Raw genomic sequence first — 17,699 nt, 5'->3', positions numbered from 1 at the left:
TCTTCCAAGAACAAACTCCTTAACATTCCTTTCAAGGGGAAAACGCTGTTTGGCCCTGACTTGAAAGAGATTATCTCTGATATCACTGGGGGTAAGGGCCACGCCCTTCCTCAGGATAGGTCTTTCAAGGCCAAAAATAAACCTAATTTTCGTCCCTTTCGTAGAAACGGACCAGCCACAAGTGCTACGTCCTCTAAGCAAGAGGGTAATACTTCTCAAGCCAAGCCAGCCTGGAGACCAATGCAAGGCTGGAATAAGGGAAAGCAGGCCAAGAAACCTGCCACTGCTACCAAGACAGCATGAAATGTTGGCCCCCGATCCGGGACCGGATCTGGTGGGGGGCAGACTCTCTCTCTTCGCTCAGGCTTGGGCAAGAGATGTTCTGGATCCTTGGGCACTAGAAATAGTCTCCCAAGGTTATCTTCTGGAATTCAAGGGACTTCCCCCAAGGGGGAGGTTCCACAGGTCTCAATTGTCTTCAGACCACATAAAGAGACAGGCATTCTTACATTGTGTAGAAGACCTGTTAAAAATGGGAGTGATTCATCCTGTTCCATTAGGAGAACAAGGGATGGGGTTCTACTCCAATCTGTTCATAGTTCCCAAAAAAGAGGGAACGTTCAGACCAATCTTAGATCTCAAGATCTTAAACAAGTTTCTCAAGGTTCCATCGTTCAAAATGGAAACCATTCGAACAATTCTTCCTTCCATCCAGGAAGGTCAATTCATGACCACGGTGGATTTAAAGGATGCGTATCTACATATTCCTATCCACAAGGAACATCATCGGTTCCTAAGGTTCGCATTCCTGGACAAGCATTACCAGTTTGTGGCGCTTCCTTTCGGATTAGCCACTGCTCCAAGGATTTTCACAAAGGTACTAGGGTCCCTTCTAGCGGTGCTAAGACCAAGGGGCATTGCAGTAGTACCTTACTTGGACGACATTCTGATTCAAGCGTCGTCCCTTCCTCAAGCAAAGGCTCACACGGACATAGTCCTGGCCTTTCTCAGATCTCACGGATGGAAAGTGAACGTGGAAAAGAGTTCTCTATCTCCGTCGACAAGGGTTCCCTTCTTGGGAACAATAATAGACTCCTTAGAAATGAGGATTTTTCTGACAGAGGCCAGAAAAACAAAACTTCTAAACTCTTGTCAAACACTTCATTCCGTTCCTCTTCCTTCCATAGCGCAGTGCATGGAAGTAATAGGTTTGATGGTAGCGGCAATGGACATAGTTCCTTTTGCGAGCATTCATCTAAGACCATTACAACTGTGCATGCTCAGTCAGTGGAATGGGGACTATACAGACTTGTCTCCGAAGATACAAGTAAATCAGAGGACCAGAGACTCACTCCGTTGGTGGCTGTCCCTGGACAACCTGTCACAAGGGATGACCTTCCGCAGACCAGAGTGGGTCATTGTCACGACCGACGCCAGTCTGATGGGCTGGGGCGCGGTCTGGGGATCCCTGAAAGCTCAGGGTCTTTGGTCTCGGGAAGAATCTCTTCTACCGATAAATATTCTGGAACTGAGAGCGATATTCAATGCTCTCAAGGCTTGGCCTCAGCTAGCAAAGGCCAAGTTCATACGGTTTCAATCAGACAACATGACGACTGTTGCGTACATCAACCATCAGGGGGGAACAAGGAGTTCCCTGGCGATGGAAGAAGTGACCAAAATCATTCAATGGGCGGAGACTCACTCCTGCCACCTGTCTGCAATCCACATCCCAGGAGTGGAAAATTGGGAAGCTGATTTCTCCAACATAGGTGTGTCCGGTCCACGGCGTCATCCTTACTTGTGGGATATTCTCTTCCCCAACAGGAAATGGCAAAGAGCCCAGCAAAGCTGGTCACATGATCCCTCCTAGGCTCCGCCTACCCCAGTCATTCTCTTTGCCGTTGTACAGGCAACATCTCCACGGAGATGGCTTAGAGTTTTTTAGTGTTTAACTGTAGTTTTTCATTATTCAATCAAGAGTTTGTTATTTTCAAATAGTGCTGGTACGTACTATTTACTCAGAAACAGAAAAGAGATGAAGAATTCTGTTTGTATGAGGAAAATGATTTTAGCAACCGTAACTAAAATCCATGGCTGTTCCACACAGGACTGTTGAGAGCAATTAACTTCAGTTGGGGGAACAGTTTGCAGTCTCTTGCTGCTTGAGGTATGACACATTCTAACAAGACGATGTAATGCTGGAAGCTGTCATTTTCCCTATGGGATCCGGTAAGCCATGTTTATTACGATTGTAAATAAGGGCTTCACAAGGGCTTATTTAAACTGTAGACTTTTTTTGGGCTAAATCGATTGATATTAACACTTATTTAGCCTTGAGGAATCATTTATTCTGGGTATTTTGATTTAATAATATCGGCAGGCACTGTTTTAGACACCTTATTCTTTAGGGGCTTTCCCAAAGCATAGGCAGAGTCTCATTTTCGCGCCGGTGTTGCGCACTTGTTTTTGAGAGGCATGGCATGCAGTCGCATGTGAGAGGAGCTCTGATACTTATAAAAGACTTCTGAAGGCGTCATTTGGTATCGTATTCCCCTTTGGGTTTGGTTGGGTCTCAGCAAAGCAGATACCAGGGACTGTAAAGGGGTTTAAAGCTTAAAACGGCTCCGGTTCCGTTATTTTAAGGGTTAAAGCTTCCAAAATTGGTGTGCAATATTTTCAAGGCTTTAAGATTGCAGTAATAAAGTGTGTTCAGTTTAAAATTTAAAGTGACAGTAACGGTTTTATTTTAAAACGTTTTTTGTACTTTCTGATCAAGTTTATGCCTGTTTAACATGTCTGAACTACCAGATAGACTGTGTTCTGAATGTGGGGAAGCCAGAATTCCTATTCATTTAAATAAATGTGATTTATGTGATAATGACAATGATGCCCAAGATGATTCCTCAAGCGAGGGGAGTAAGCATGGTACTGCATCATTCCCTCCTTCGTCTACACGAGTCTTGCCCACTCAGGAGGCCCCTAGTACATCTAGCGCGCCAATACTCCTTACTATGCAACAATTAACGGCTGTAATGGATAATTCTGTCAAAAACATTTTAGCCAAAATGAACCCTTGTCAGCGTAAGCGTGGCTGCTCTGTTTTAGTTACTGAAGAGCATGACGACGCTGATATTAATATCTCTGAAGGGCCCCTAACCCAATCTGAGGGGGCCAGGGAGGTTTTGTCTGAGGGAGAAATTACTGATTTAGGGAACATTTCTCAGCAGGCTGAATCTGATGTGATTACATTTAAATTTAAATTGGAACATCTCCGCATTTTGCTTAAGGAGGTATTATCCACTCTGGATGATTGTGAAAATTTAGTCATCCCAGAGAAACTATGTAAAATGGACAAGTTCCTAGAGGTGCCGGGGCTCCCAGAAGCTTTTCCTATACCCAAGCGGGTGGCGGACATTGTTAATAAAGAATGGGAAAGGCCCGGTATTCCTTTCGTCCCTCCCCCCATATTTAAAAAATTGTTTCCTATGGTCGACCCCAGAAAGGACTTATGGCAGTCAGTCCCCAAGGTCGAGGGAGCGGTTTCTACTTTAAACAAACGCACCACTATTCCCATAGAGGATAGTTGTGCTTTCAAAGATCCTATGGATAAAAAATTAGAAGGTTTGCTTAAAAAGATGTTTGTTCAGCAGGGTTACCTTCTACAACCCATTTCATGCATTGTCCCTGTCACTACAGCCGCATATTTCTGGTTTGATGAACTGCTTAAGGTGCTCGATAGTGACTCTCCTCCTTATGAGGAGATTATGGACAGAATCAATGCTCTCAAATTGGCTAATTCTTTCACTCTAGACGCCTCTTTGCAATTGGCTAAGTTAGCGGCTAAGAACTCTGGGTTTGCTATTGTGGCGCGCAGAGCGCTTTGGTTGAAATCTTGGTCGGCTGATGCGTCTTCCAAGAACAAGCTACTAAACATTCCTTTCAAGGGGAAAACGCTGTTTGGTCCTGACTTGAAAGAGATTATCTCTGATATCACTGGGGGTAAGGGCCACGCCCTTCCTCAGGATCGGCCCTTCAAGGCAAAAAATAGACCTAATTTTCGTCCCTTTCGTAAAAACGGACCAGCCCAAGGTGCTACGTCCTCTAAGCAAGAGGGTAATACTTCTCAGGCCAAGCCAGCTTGGAGACCAATGCAAGGCTGGAACAAGGGAAAGCAGGCCAAGAAACCTGCCACTGCTACCAAGACAGCATGAAATATTGGCCCCCGATCCGGGACCGGATCTGGTAGGGGGCAGACTCTCTCTCTTCGCTCAGGCTTGGGCAAGAGATGTTCTGGATCCTTGGGCGCTAGAAATAGTCTCCCAGGGTTATCTTCTGGAATTCAAGGGACTTCCCCCAAGGGGGAGGTTCCACAAGTCGCAGTTGTCTTCAGACCACATAAAAAGACAGGCGTTCTTACATTGTGTAGAAGACCTGTTAAAAATGGGAGTGATTCGTCCTGTTCCATTAAGAGAACAAGGGATGGGGTTCTACTCCAATCTGTTCATAGTTCCCAAAAAAGAGGGAACGTTCAGACCAATCCTAGATCTCAAGATCTTAAACAAATTTCTCAAGGTCCCATCGTTCAAGATGGAAACCATTCGAACTATCCTTCCTTCCATCCAGGAAGGTCAATTTATGACCACGGTGGATTTAAAGGATGCGTATCTACATATTCCTATCCACAAGGAACATCATCGGTTCCTAAGGTTTGCATTCCTGGACAAACATTACCAGTTCGTGGCGCTTCCTTTCGGATTAGCCACTGCTCCAAGGATTTTCACAAAGGTACTAGGGTCCCTTCTAGCGGTGCTAAGACCAAGGGGCATTGCAGTAGTACCTTACCTGGACGACATTCTGATTCAAGCGTCGTCCCTTCCTCAAGCAAAGGCTCACACGGACATTGTCCTGGCCTTTCTCAGATCTCACGGCTGGAAAGTGAACGTGGAAAAGAGTTCTCTATCCCCGTCAACAAGGGTTCCCTTCTTGGGAACAATTATAGACTCCTTAGAAATGAGGATCTTTCTAACAGAGGCCAGAAAAACAAAGCTTCTGGACTCTTGTCGGATACTTCATTCCGTTCCTCTTCCTTCCATAGCTCAGTGCATGGAAGTGATCGGGTTGATGGTGGCGGCGATGGACATAGTTCCTTTTGCGCGCATTCATCTAAGACCATTACAACTGTGCATGCTCAGTCAGTGGAATGGGGACTATACAGACTTGTCTCCGAAGATACAAGTAAATCAGAGGACCAGAGACTCACTCCGTTGGTGGCTGTCCCTGGACAATCTGTCTCAAGGGATGATGTTCCACAGACCAGAGTGGGTCATTGTCACGACCGACGCCAGTCTGATAGGCTGGGGCGCGGTCTGGGGATCCCTGAAAGCTCAGGGTCTTTGGTCTCGGGAAGAATCTCTTCTACCGATAAATATTCTGGAACTGAGAGCGATATTCAATGCGCTCCAGGCCTGGCCCCAGCTTGCGAGGACCAGGTTCATACGGTTTCAATCAGACAACATGACGACTGTTGCGTACATCAACCATCAGGGGGGAACAAGGAGTTCCCTAGCGATGGAAGAAGTAACCAAAATTATTCTTTGGGCGGAGTCTCACTCCTGCCACCTGTCTGCTATCCACATCCCAGGAGTGGAAAATTGGGAAGCGGATTTTCTGAGTCGTCAGACATTGCATCCGGGGGAGTGGGAACTCCATCCGGAAATCTTTGCCCAAGTCACTCACCTGTGGGGCATTCCAGACATGGATCTGATGGCCTCTCGTCAGAACTTCAAAGTTCCTTGCTACGGGGCCAGATCCAGGGATCCCAAGGCGGCTCTAGTGGATGCACTAGTAGCACCTTGGACCTTCAAACTAGCTTATGTGTTCCCGCCATTTCCTCTCATCCCCAGGCTGATAGCCAGGATCAAGCAGGAGAGGGCGTCGGTGATCTTGATAGCTCCTGCGTGGCCACGCAGGACTTGGTATGCAGATCTGGTGAATATGTCATCGGCTCCACCTTGGAAGCTACCTTTGAGACGAGACCTTCTTGTTCAGGGTCCGTTCGAACATCCGAATCTGGTTTCACTCCAGCTGACTGCTTGGAGATTGAACGCTTGATTTTATCGAAGCGAGGATTCTCAGATTCTGTGATCGATACTCTTGTTCAGGCCAGAAAGCCTGTGACTAGAAAGATTTACCACAAAATTTGGAAAAAATATATCTGTTGGTGTGAATCTAAAGGATTCCCTTGGGACAAGGTTAAGATTCCTAGGATTCTATCCTTCCTTCAAGAAGGATTGGAAAAAGGATTATCTGCAAGTTCCCTGAAGGGACAGATTTCTGCCTTGTCGGTATTACTTCACAAAAAGCTGGCAGCTGTGCCAGATGTTCAAGCCTTTGTTCAGGCTCTGGTTAGAATCAAGCCTGTTTACAAACCTTTGACTCCTCCTTGGAGTCTCAATTTAGTTCTTTCAGTTCTTCAGGGGGTTCCGTTTGAACCCTTACATTCCGTTGATATTAAGTTATTATCTTGGAAAGTTTTGTTTTTAGTTGCGATCTCTTCTGCTAGAAGAGTCTCAGAATTATCTGCTCTGCAGTGTTCTCCTCCTTATCTGGTGTTCCATGCAGATAAGGTGGTTTTACGTACTAAACCTGGTTTTCTTCCAAAAGTTGTTTCTAACAAAAACATTAACCAGGAGATTATCGTACCTTCTCTGTGTCCAAAACCAGTTTCAAAGAAGGAACGTTTGTTGCACAACTTGGATGTTGTTCGCGCTCTAAAATTCTATTTAGATGCTACAAAGGATTTTAGACAAACATCTTCCTTGTTTGTTGTTTATTCCGGTAAAAGGAGAGGTCAAAAAGCAACTTCTACCTCTCTCTCTTTTTGGATTAAAAGCATCATCAGATTGGCTTACGAGACTGCCGGACGGCAGCCTCCCGAAAGAATCACAGCTCATTCCACTAGGGCTGTGGCTTCCACATGGGCCTTCAAGAACGAGGCTTCTGTTGATCAGATATGTAGGGCAGCGACTTGGTCTTCACTGCACACTTTTACCAAATTTTACAAGTTTGATACTTTTGCTTCTTCTGAGGCTATTTTTGGGAGAAAGGTTTTGCAAGCCGTGGTGCCTTCCATTTAGGTGACCTGATTTGCTCCCTCCCTTCATCCGTGTCCTAAAGCTTTGGTATTGGTTCCCACAAGTAAGGATGACGCCGTGGACCGGACACACCTATGTTGGAGAAAACAGAATTTATGTTTACCTGATAAATTTCTTTCTCCAACGGTGTGTCCGGTCCACGGCCCGCCCTGGTTTTTTTTTTTTTTAATCAGGTCTGATATTTTATTTTCTTTAACTACAGTCACCACGGTACCATATGGTTTCTCCTATGCAAATATTCCTCCTTAACGTCGGTCGAATGACTGGGGTAGGCGGAGCCTAGGAGGGATCATGTGACCAGCTTTGCTGGGCTCTTTGCCATTTCCTGTTGGGGAAGAGAATATCCCACAAGTAAGGATGACGCCGTGGACCGGACACACCGTTGGAGAAAGAAATTTATCAGGTAAACATAAATTCTGTTTTTCTGAGTCGTCAGACATTACACCCGGGGGAGTGGGAACTCCATCCGGAAATCTTTGCCCAAATTACTCAACTGTGGGGCATTCCAGACATGGATCTGATGGCCTCTCGTCAGAACTTCAAGGTTCCTTGCTACGGGTCCAGATCCAGGGATCCCAAGGCGACTCTAGTAGATGCACTAGTAGCACCTTGGACCTTCAAACTAGCTTATGTATTCCCGCCGTTTCCTCTCATCCCCAGGCTGGTAGCCAGGATCAATCAGGAGAGGGCGTCGGTGATCTTGATAGCTCCTGCGTGGCCACGCAGGACTTGGTATGCAGATCTGGTGAATATGTCATTGGCTCCACCATGGAAGCTACCTTTGAGACGAGACCTTCTTGTTCAAGGTCCGTTCGAACATCCGAATCTGGTCTCACTCCAGCTGACTGCTTGGAGATTGAACGCTTGATCTTATCAAAACGAGGGTTCTCAGATTCTGTTATTGATACTCTTGTTCAGGCCAGAAAGCCTGTAACTAGAAAAATTTACCACAAAATATGGAAAAAATATATCTGTTGGTGTGAATCTAAAGGATTCCCTTGGGACAAGGTAAAGATTCCTAAGATTCTATCCTTTCTTCAAGAAGGATTGGAGAAAGGATTATCTGCAAGTTCCTTGAAGGGACAGATTTCTGCCTTGTCTGTGTTACTTCACAAAAAGCTGGCAGCTGTGCCAGATGTTCAAGCCTTTGTTCAGGCTCTGGTTAGAATCAAGCCTGTTTACAAACCTTTGACTCCTCCTTGGAGTCTCAACTTAGTTCTTTCAGTTCTTCAGGGGGTTCCGTTTGAACCCTTACATTCCGTTGATATTAAGTTATTATCTTGGAAAGTTTTGTTTTTGGTTGCAATTTCTTCTGCTAGAAGAGTTTCAGAATTATCTGCTCTGCAGTGTTCTCCTCCTTATCTGGTGTTCCATGCAGATAAGGTGGTTTTACGTACTAAACCTGGTTTTCTTCCAAAAGTTGTTTCTAACAAAAACATTAACCAGGAGATAGTCGTGCCTTCTTTGTGTCCGAAACCAGTTTCGAAGAAGGAACGTTTGTTGCACAATTTGGATGTTGTTCGCGCTCTAAAATTCTATTTAGATGCTACAAAGGATTTTAGACAAACATCTTCCTTGTTTGTTGTTTATTCTGGTAAAAGGAGAGGTCAAAAAGCAACTTCTACCTCTCTCTCTTTTTGGATTAAAAGCATCATCAGATTGGCTTACGAGACTGCCGGACGGCAGCCTCCTGACAGAATCACAGCTCATTCCACTAGGGCTGTGGCTTCCACATGGGCCTTCAAGAACGAGGCTTCTGTTGATCAGATATGTAGGGCAGCGACTTGGTCTTCACTGCACACTTTTACCAAATTTTACAAGTTTGATACTTTTGCTTCTTCTGAGGCTATTTTTGGGAGAAAGGTTTTGCAAGCCGTGGTGCCTTCCATTTAGGTGACCTGATTTGCTCCCTCCCTTCATCCGTGTCCTAAAGCTTTGGTATTGGTTCCCACAAGTAAGGATGACGCTGTGGACCGGACACACCTATGTTGGAGAAAACAGAATTTATGTTTACCTGATAAATTACTTTCTCCAACGGTGTGTCCGGTCCACGGCCCGCCCTGGTTTTTTAATCAGGTCTGATAATTTATTTTCTTTAACTACAGTCACCACGGTATCATATGGTTTCTCCTATGCAAATATTCCTCCTTAACGTCGGTCGAATGACTGGGGTAGGCGGAGCCTAGGAGGGATCATGTGACCAGCTTTGCTGGGCTCTTTGCCATTTCCTGTTGGGGAAGAGAATATCCCACAAGTAAGGATGACGCCGTGGACCGGACACACCGTTGGAGAAAGTAATTTATCAGGTAAACATAAATTCTGTTTTTCACTGGGGGCCTTCTCTAATCATAGGCAGAGCCTCATTTTCGCGCCACTAATGCGCAGTTGTTTTTGGGAAGCAAGGCATGCAGATGCATGTGTGAGGAGCTCAGATACACTGAAAAAGCTTGCTGAAGGCGTCATTTGGTATCGTATTCCCCTCTGGGCTTGGTTGGGTCTCAGCAAAGCAGATACCAGGGACTGTATAGGGGTTAAATATAAAAACTGCTCCGGTTCCGTTATTTTAAGAGTTAAAGCTTTCAAATTGGGTGTGCAATAATTTTAAGGCTTTAAGACACTGTGGTGAAATTTTGGTGAATTTTGAACAATTCCTTCATACTTTTTCGCATATTCAGTAATAAAGTGTGTTCAGTTTAAAATTTAAAGTGACAGTAACGGTTTTATTTTAAAACGTTTTTTTGTACTTTGTTATCAAGTTTATGCCTGTTTAACATGTCTGAACTATCAGATAGACTATGTTCTGTATGTGAGGAAGCCAAGGTTCCTTCTCATTTAAATAGATGTGATGCATTTGACAAACAATTTAGAGAAAATGATGCCCAAGATGATTCCTCAAGTGAGGGGAGTAAGCATGGTACTGCATCATCCCTTTCTGTGTCTACACCAGTGTTGCCCACACAAGAGGCCCCTAGTACATCTAGTGCGCCAATTCTTCTTACTATGCAACAATTAACGGCTGTAATGGATAATTCTATTAAAAACATTTTAGCCAAAATGCCCACTTATCAGCGAAAGCGCGACTGCTCTATTTTAGATACTGAAGAGCATGAGGGCGCTGATGATAATGGTTCTGACATGCCCTTGCACCAGTCTGAAGGGGCCAGGGAGGTTTTGTCTGAGGGAGAAATTTCAGATTCAGGAAAAATTTCTCAACAAGCTGAACCTGATGTTATTACATTCAAATTTAAATTGGAACATCTCCGCGCTCTGCTTAAGGAGGTGTTATCTACTCTGGATGATTGTGACAATTTGGTCATTCCAGAGAAATTATGTAAGATGGACAAGTTCCTAGAGGTCCCGGTGCCCCCCGAAGCTTTTCCTATACCCAAGCGGGTGGCGGACATTGTAAACAAAGAATGGGAAAGGCCCGGCATACCTTTTGTCCCTCCCGCTATATTTAAGAAATTGTTTCCTATAGTCGACCCCAGAAAGGACTTATGGCAGACAGTCCCTAAGGTCGAGGGGGCGGTCTCTACTCTAAACAAACGCACTACTATCCCTATAGAAGATAGTTGTGCTTTCAAAGATCCTATGGATAAAAAGTTAGAAGGTTTGCTTAAAAAGATGTTTGTTCAGCAAGGTTACCTTCTACAGCCAATTTCATGCATTGTTCCTGTCACTACAGCAGCGTGTTTCTGGTTCGATGAACTAGAAAAGTCGCTAGATAAAGATACTTCTTATGAGGAGATTATGGACAGAATTCACGCTCTTAAATTGGCTAACTCTTTTACTTTAGACGCTACCTTGCAATTAGCTAGATTAGCGGCGAAAAATTCAGGGTTTGCTATTGTGGCGCGCAGAGCGCTTTGGCTAAAGTCTTGGTCAGCGGATGCGTCATCCAAGAACAAATTGCTTAACATTCCTTTCAAGGGGAAAACGCTGTTTGGCCCTGACTTGAAAGAGATTATTTCAGATATCACTGGGGGAAAGGGCCACGCCCTTCCTCAGGATAGGTCTTTCAAGGCTAAAAATAAACCTAATTTTCGTCCCTTTCGCAGAAACGGACCAGCCTCAAGTTCTACATCCTCTAAGCAAGAGGGTAATACGTCTCAAACCAAGCCAGCCTGGAGGCCAATGCAAGGCTGGAACAAAGGTAAGCAGGCCAAGAAACCTGCCACTGCTACCAAGACAGCATGAGATGTTGGCCCCCGATCCGGGACCGGATCTGGTGGGGGGCAGACTTTCTCTCTTCGCTCAGGCGTGGGCAAGAGATGTTCTGGATCCTTGGGCCCTAGAAATAGTCTCCCAAGGTTATCTTCTGGAATTCAAGGAGCTACCCCCAAGGGGAAGGTTCCACAGGTCTCAATTGTCTTCAGACCACATAAAAAGACAGGCATTCTTACATTGTGTAGAAGACCTGTTAAAAATGGGAGTGATTCATCCTGTTCCATTAAGAGAACAAGGGATGGGATTCTACTCCAATCTGTTCATAGTTCCCAAAAAAGAGGGAACATTCAGACCAATTGTGGATCTCAAGATCCTAAACAAATTTCTCAGGGTTCCATCGTTCAAAATGGAAACCATTCGGACAATTCTTCCTACCATCCAGGAAGGTCAATTCATGACCACGGTGGATTTAAAGGATGCGTATCTACATATTCCTATCCACAAGGAACATCATCGGTTCCTAAGGTTCGCCTTTCTGGACAAACATTACCAGTTCGTGGCACTCCCATTCGGATTAGCCACTGCCCCAAGAATTTTCACAAAGGTACTAGGGTCCCTTCTAGCGGTGCTACGACCAAGGGGCATTGCAGTAGTACCTTACTTGGACGACATACTGATTCAAGCGTCGTCGCTGCCTCAAGCAAAGGCTCATACGGACATTGTCCTAGCCTTTCTCAGATCTCACGGGTGGAAAGTGAACGCAGAAAAAAGTTCTCTATCTCCGTCAACAAGAGTCCCCTTCTTGGGAACAATAATAGACTCCTTAGAAATGAAGATTTTTCTGACAGAGGCCAGAAAATCAAAACTTCTAAGCTCTTGTCAAGTACTTCATTCTGTTCTTCTTCCTTCCATAGCGCAGTGCATGGAAGTAATAGGTTTGATGGTTGCGGCAATGGACATAGTTCCTTTTGCGCGAATTCATCTAAGACCATTACAACTGTGCATGCTCAGACAGTGGAATGGGGATTATACAGACTTGTCTCCGACGATACAAGTAGATCAGAGGACCAGAGATTCACTCCGTTGGTGGCTGACCCCGGACAACCTGTCACAAGGGATGAGCTTCCGCAGACCAGAGTGGGTCATTGTCACGACCGACGCCAGTCTGGTGGGCTGGGGCGCGGTCTGGGAACCCCTGAAAGCTCAGGGTCTTTGGTCTCGGGAAGAATCTCTTCTACCGATAAACATTCTGGAACTGAGAGCGATATTCAATGCTCTCAAGGCTTGGCCTCAGCTAGCAAAGGCCAAATTCATAAGGTTTCAATCAGACAACATGACGACTGTTGCGTATATCAACCATCAGGGGGGAACAAGGAGTTCCCTGGCGATGGAAGAAGTGACCAAAATAATTCAATGGGCGGAGAATCACTCCTGCCACTTGTCTGCAATCCACATCCCAGGAGTGGAAAATTGGGAAGCGGATTTTCTGAGTCGTCAGACGTTTCATCCGGGGGAGTGGGAACTCCATCCGGAAATCTTTGCCCAAATAATTCAATTGTGGGGCATTCCAGACTTGGATCTGATGGCGTCTCGTCAGAACTTCAAGGTTCCTTGCTACGGGTCCAGATCCAGGGATCCCAAGGCGACTCTAGTGGATGCACTAGTAGCACCTTGGACCTTCAACCTAGCTTACGTGTTCCCACCGTTTCCTCTCATTCCCAGGCTGGTAGCCAGGATCAAACAGGAGAGGGTATCGGTGATCTTGATAGCTCCTGCGTGGCCACGCAGGACTTGGTATGCAGACCTGGTGAATATGTCATCGGCTCCACCATGGAAGCTACCTTTGAGACGGGACCTTCTTGTTCAAGGTCCGTTCGAACATCCGAATCTGGCTTCGCTCCAACTGACTGCTTGGAGATTGAACGCTTGATTTTATCAAAGCGAGGGTTCTCAGATTCTGTCATTGATACTCTTGTTCAGGCTAGAAAGCCTGTAACTAGAAAAATCTACCATAAAATATGGAAAAAATATATCTGTTGGTGTGAATCTATAGGATTCCCATGTAACAAGATAAAAATTCCTAAGATTCTATCCTTTCTACAAGAGGGTTTGGAGAAAGGATTATCTGCAAGTTCTTTGAAGGGACAGATTTCTGCTTTATCTGTTTTACTTCACAAAAAGCTGGCGGCCGTGCCAGATGTTCAAGCTTTTGTTCAGGCTCTGGTTAGAATCAAGCCTGTTTACAAACCTTTGACTCCTCCTTGGAGTCTCAATTTAGTTCTTTCAGTTCTTCAGGGGGTTCCGTTTGAACCCCTACATTCCGTTGATATAAAGTTATTATCTTGGAAAGTTTTGTTTTTGGTTGCAATTTCTTCTGCAAGAAGAGTTTCAGAGTTATCTGCTCTGCAGTGTTCTCCTCCATATCTGGTGTTCCATGCAGATAAGGTGGTTTTGCGTACTAAACCTGGTTTTCTTCCGAAAGTTGTTTCTAACAAAAATATTAACCAGGAGATAGTCGTGCCTTCTTTGTGTCCTAATCCAGTTTCAAAGAAGGAACGTTTATTGCACAATTTGGATGTAGTTCGTGCTCTAAAATTCTACTTAGAAGCTACAAAGGATTTCAGACAAACATCTTCTTTGTTTGTTGTTTATTCTGGTAAAAGGAGAGGTCAAAAAGCAACTTCTACCTCTCTCTCTTTTTGGCTTAAAAGCATCATCCGATTGGCTTATGAGACTGCCGGACGGCAGCCTCCTGAAAGAATCACAGCTCACTCCACTAGGGCCGTGGCTTCCACATGGGCCTTCAAGAACGAGGCTTCTGTTGATCAGATATGTAAGGCAGCGACTTGGTCTTCACTGCACACTTTTACCAAATTCTACAAATTTGATACTTTTGCTTCTTCTGAGGCTATTTTTGGGAGAAAGGTTTTGCAAGCCGTGGTGCCTTCCATCTAGGCGACCTGATTTGCTCCCTCCCATCATCCGTGTCCTAAAGCTTTGGTATTGGTTCCCACAAGTAAGGATGACGCCGTGGACCGGACACACCTATGTTGGAGAAAACAGAATTTATGCTTACCTGATAAATTACTTTCTCCAACGGTGTGTCCGGTCCACGGCCCGCCCTGGTTTTTTAATCAGGTCTGATGAATTATTTTCTCTAACTACAGTCACCACGGTATCATATGATTTCTCCTATGCATATTCCTCCTTTACGTCGGTCGAATGACTGGGGAAGGCGGAGCCTAGGGGGGATCATGTGACCAGCTTTGCTGGGCTCTTTGCCATTTCCTGTTGGGGAAGAGAATATCCCACAAGTAAGGATGACGCCGTGGACCGGACACACCGTTGGAGAAAGTAATTTATCAGGTAAGCATAAATTCTGTTTTTTTGGTTGAGAACCTGGGTTATGCTTTTTTATTGGTTTACAAAATGTAGCCACCAATAAGCAGGTGCTATCCAGGGTTCTGAACCGAAAATAGTCTGGCTCCTAAGCTTTAAATTCCTGCTTGTTAAATAAAGATAGCAAGATAACTAAGAAAAATTGATGATAGGCGTAAATTAGAAAGTTGCTTAAAATTGCATTCTCTGGGTTTAGTGACCCTTTAAGGATCAGAAGGCTACAGCCTTTTTGGTTAGCCTCCTGGTTCAAGCTTTTGATTTATAAGTATTACCTGGAGCAGGAGCAGTCTCCTCCTAAATGTGTTACTGCCCATTCTGCTGGGTCACTTGCTACTTCTTGGGCTCATAAGAATGAGACGTCTTGATCAAAAGGCAACTACTTGGTCTTCCTTACATACCTTTACCAAATTCTACAATTTTTATCGTTTTTGCTTCCTCTGAAGCAGCTTTTAGTAGGAAAGTCATGTAGGCAGTTGTTAAATATATAAAGATAAAGGATATCTATACAGTGGATATAAAAAGTCTACACACCCGTTAAAATGTCAGGTTTCTGTGATGTAAAAAAATGAGACAAAGATTAATCATTTCAGAACTTTTTCCACCTTTAATGTGACCTATAAACTGTACAACTCAATTGAAAAACAAACTGAAATCTTTTAGGTAAAAGGAAATAAAAATAAAAAACTTAAATAATATGGTTGCATAAGTGTGAACACCCTTTTATAACTGGGGATGTAGCTGTGTTCGGAATTAAGCAATCACATTCAAAATCATGTTAAATAGGAGTCAGTACACACCTGTCATCATTTAAAGTGCCTCTGATTAACCCCAAATAAAGTTCAGCTGTTCTAGTAGGGCTTTCCTGACATTTTGTTAGTCGCATCCTACAGCAAAAGCCATGATCCGCAGAGAGCTTCTAAAGCATCAGAGGGATCTCATTGTTAAAAGATATCAGTCAGGAGAAGGGTACAAAAGAATTTCCAAGGCATTAGATATACCATGGAACACAGTGAAGACATTCATCATCAAGTGAAGAAAATATGGTGCAACAGTGACATTACCAAGAACTGGATGTCCCTCCAAAATTGATGAAAAGACGAGAAGAAAACTGGTCTGGGAGGCTGCCAAGAGGCCTACAGCAACATTAAAGGAGCTGCAGGAATATCTGGCAAGTACTGGCTGTGTGGTACATGTGACAACAATCGCCCGTATTCTTCATATGTCTGGGCTATGGGGTAGAGTGGCAAGACGGAAGCCATTTCTTACACAAAAAAAAATCCAAGCCCGGCTAAATTTTGCAAAAGCATGTTGCAAAAGGTGTTATGGTCTGATGAAACCAAAGTTGAACTTTTTGGCCATAATTCCAAAAGATATGTTTGGCGCAAAAACAACACTGCATATCACCAAAAGAACACCATACCCACAGCGAAGCATGCTGGTGTCAGCATCATGCTTTGGGGCTGTTTTTCTTCAGCTGGAACTGGGGCCTTAGTCAAGGTAGAGGGAATAATGAACAGTTCCAAATACCAGACAATATTGGCACAAAACCTTCAGGCTTCTGCTAGAAAGTTGAACATGAAGAGGAACTTCATCTTTCAGCATGACAACGACCCAAAGCATACATCCAAATCAACAAAGGAATGGCTTCACCAGAAGAAGATTAAAGTTTTGGGATGGCCCAGACCTGAATCCAATTCAAAATCTGTGGGGTGATCTGAAGAGGGCTGTGCACAGGAGATGCCCTTGCATTCTGACAGATTTAGAGTGTTTTTGCAAAGAAGAGTGGGCAAATCTTGCCAAGTCAAGATGTGCCATGCTGAAAAACTCATACCCAAAAAGACTGAGTACTGTAATAAAATCAAAAGGTGCTTCAATAAAGTATTAGTTTAAGGGTGTTCACACTTATGCAACCATATTATTTTAGTTTTTATTTTTATTTCCCTTTTCCTAAAAGATTTCAGTTTGTTTTTCAATTGAGTTGTACAGTTTATAGGTCACATTAAAGGTGGAAAAAGTTCTGAAATGATTAATCTTTGTCTCATTTTTTTACATCACAGTAACCTGACATTTTAACAGGGGTGTATAGACTTTTTATATCCACTGTGTGTATATATATATATATATATATATATATATATATACACATACACACACACACACACACACAATATTGAGAGAAATTATTTTGTCCCACCCTCATTACTCGTGTACTCCAGAGCTTGGGTGGATTGCCATTAGTTCCAGTAGTAGTTTATTCCTTGGTATGGAGAACACTTTTGTATACATAATTTGCTTACGTGTCTTGCTGAGAATCTAACTTTAACCCCTAAATGACTGCGATGTACCCTACACATTACTGGTCGTTAAGAGATTTTGTGGCTATGATAGCGCAGGTCTTGCCTCGCACTATTAGATCCTCCCTCCTTCTGAAAGGTTTGCTAAAATTGCTATTGAAAGCGGCACCCCCATTGAAAGACCAGCGACGTACAGGGTCATTAAGGGGTTAAGAGGTGACCATAGGTTAGCATGTTCTGTATTATTATAATGTAAGTAATCTAGACCTGCAGATTTATGTGTTTTCTTCAGTATCTCTAATTTGTGATAGTTTTTATAATTTGTTGTGTTGTAGTTGCATGTTTTAATGTTGCCTCTGAAAGTTTTTAATTTTGTTTTCATTCTATAGCTCTTTATACTGTCAACAAAAGTGCAAATTCACCTGAACCTTCCGTCCCAAAGTCAGGTAACTGCTTAAATATTTTTCTTTCATTTTGCTCCTCTCAATTTTTTGTGACAACACAAGAAAGACAGTTAATCATTACTGAATGTTTTTCTTTTTATACGTATTTAACCTTTTAACGCCGTTCTAGTCCGTCATAATTACACTGGGCTTTAGAGCCGTTATGACGGAATAGAACGTCATAGCCAACGGCTGTCCTGAAGCCTTCTGCGCTTCCTGGATTTGATCGCAGTCTGGAGGGC

The 17,699-nt window shown here is 43.9% G+C and overlaps 1 protein-coding gene across 1 annotated transcript in view; it reads left to right on the top strand.

Moving 5' to 3' along the window:
* The window catches only part of WDHD1 (WD repeat and HMG-box DNA binding protein 1), a 463,259-nt gene that overhangs the window by 358,784 nt on the left and 86,776 nt on the right, over positions 1-17,699 (top strand). Inside the window, exon 21 of the mRNA XM_053697606.1 lies at positions 17,404-17,460. Coding sequence (XP_053553581.1) covers positions 17,404-17,460 — 57 coding nt within the window. The remainder of the gene's footprint in view (positions 1-17,403; positions 17,461-17,699) is intronic.

Source organism: Bombina bombina, chromosome 1 (genome assembly GCF_027579735.1).
Source record: "Bombina bombina isolate aBomBom1 chromosome 1, aBomBom1.pri, whole genome shotgun sequence".
NCBI lineage: Eukaryota > Metazoa > Chordata > Amphibia > Anura > Bombinatoridae > Bombina > Bombina bombina.
This window is presented reverse-complemented; position numbering and strand designations above follow the sequence as displayed.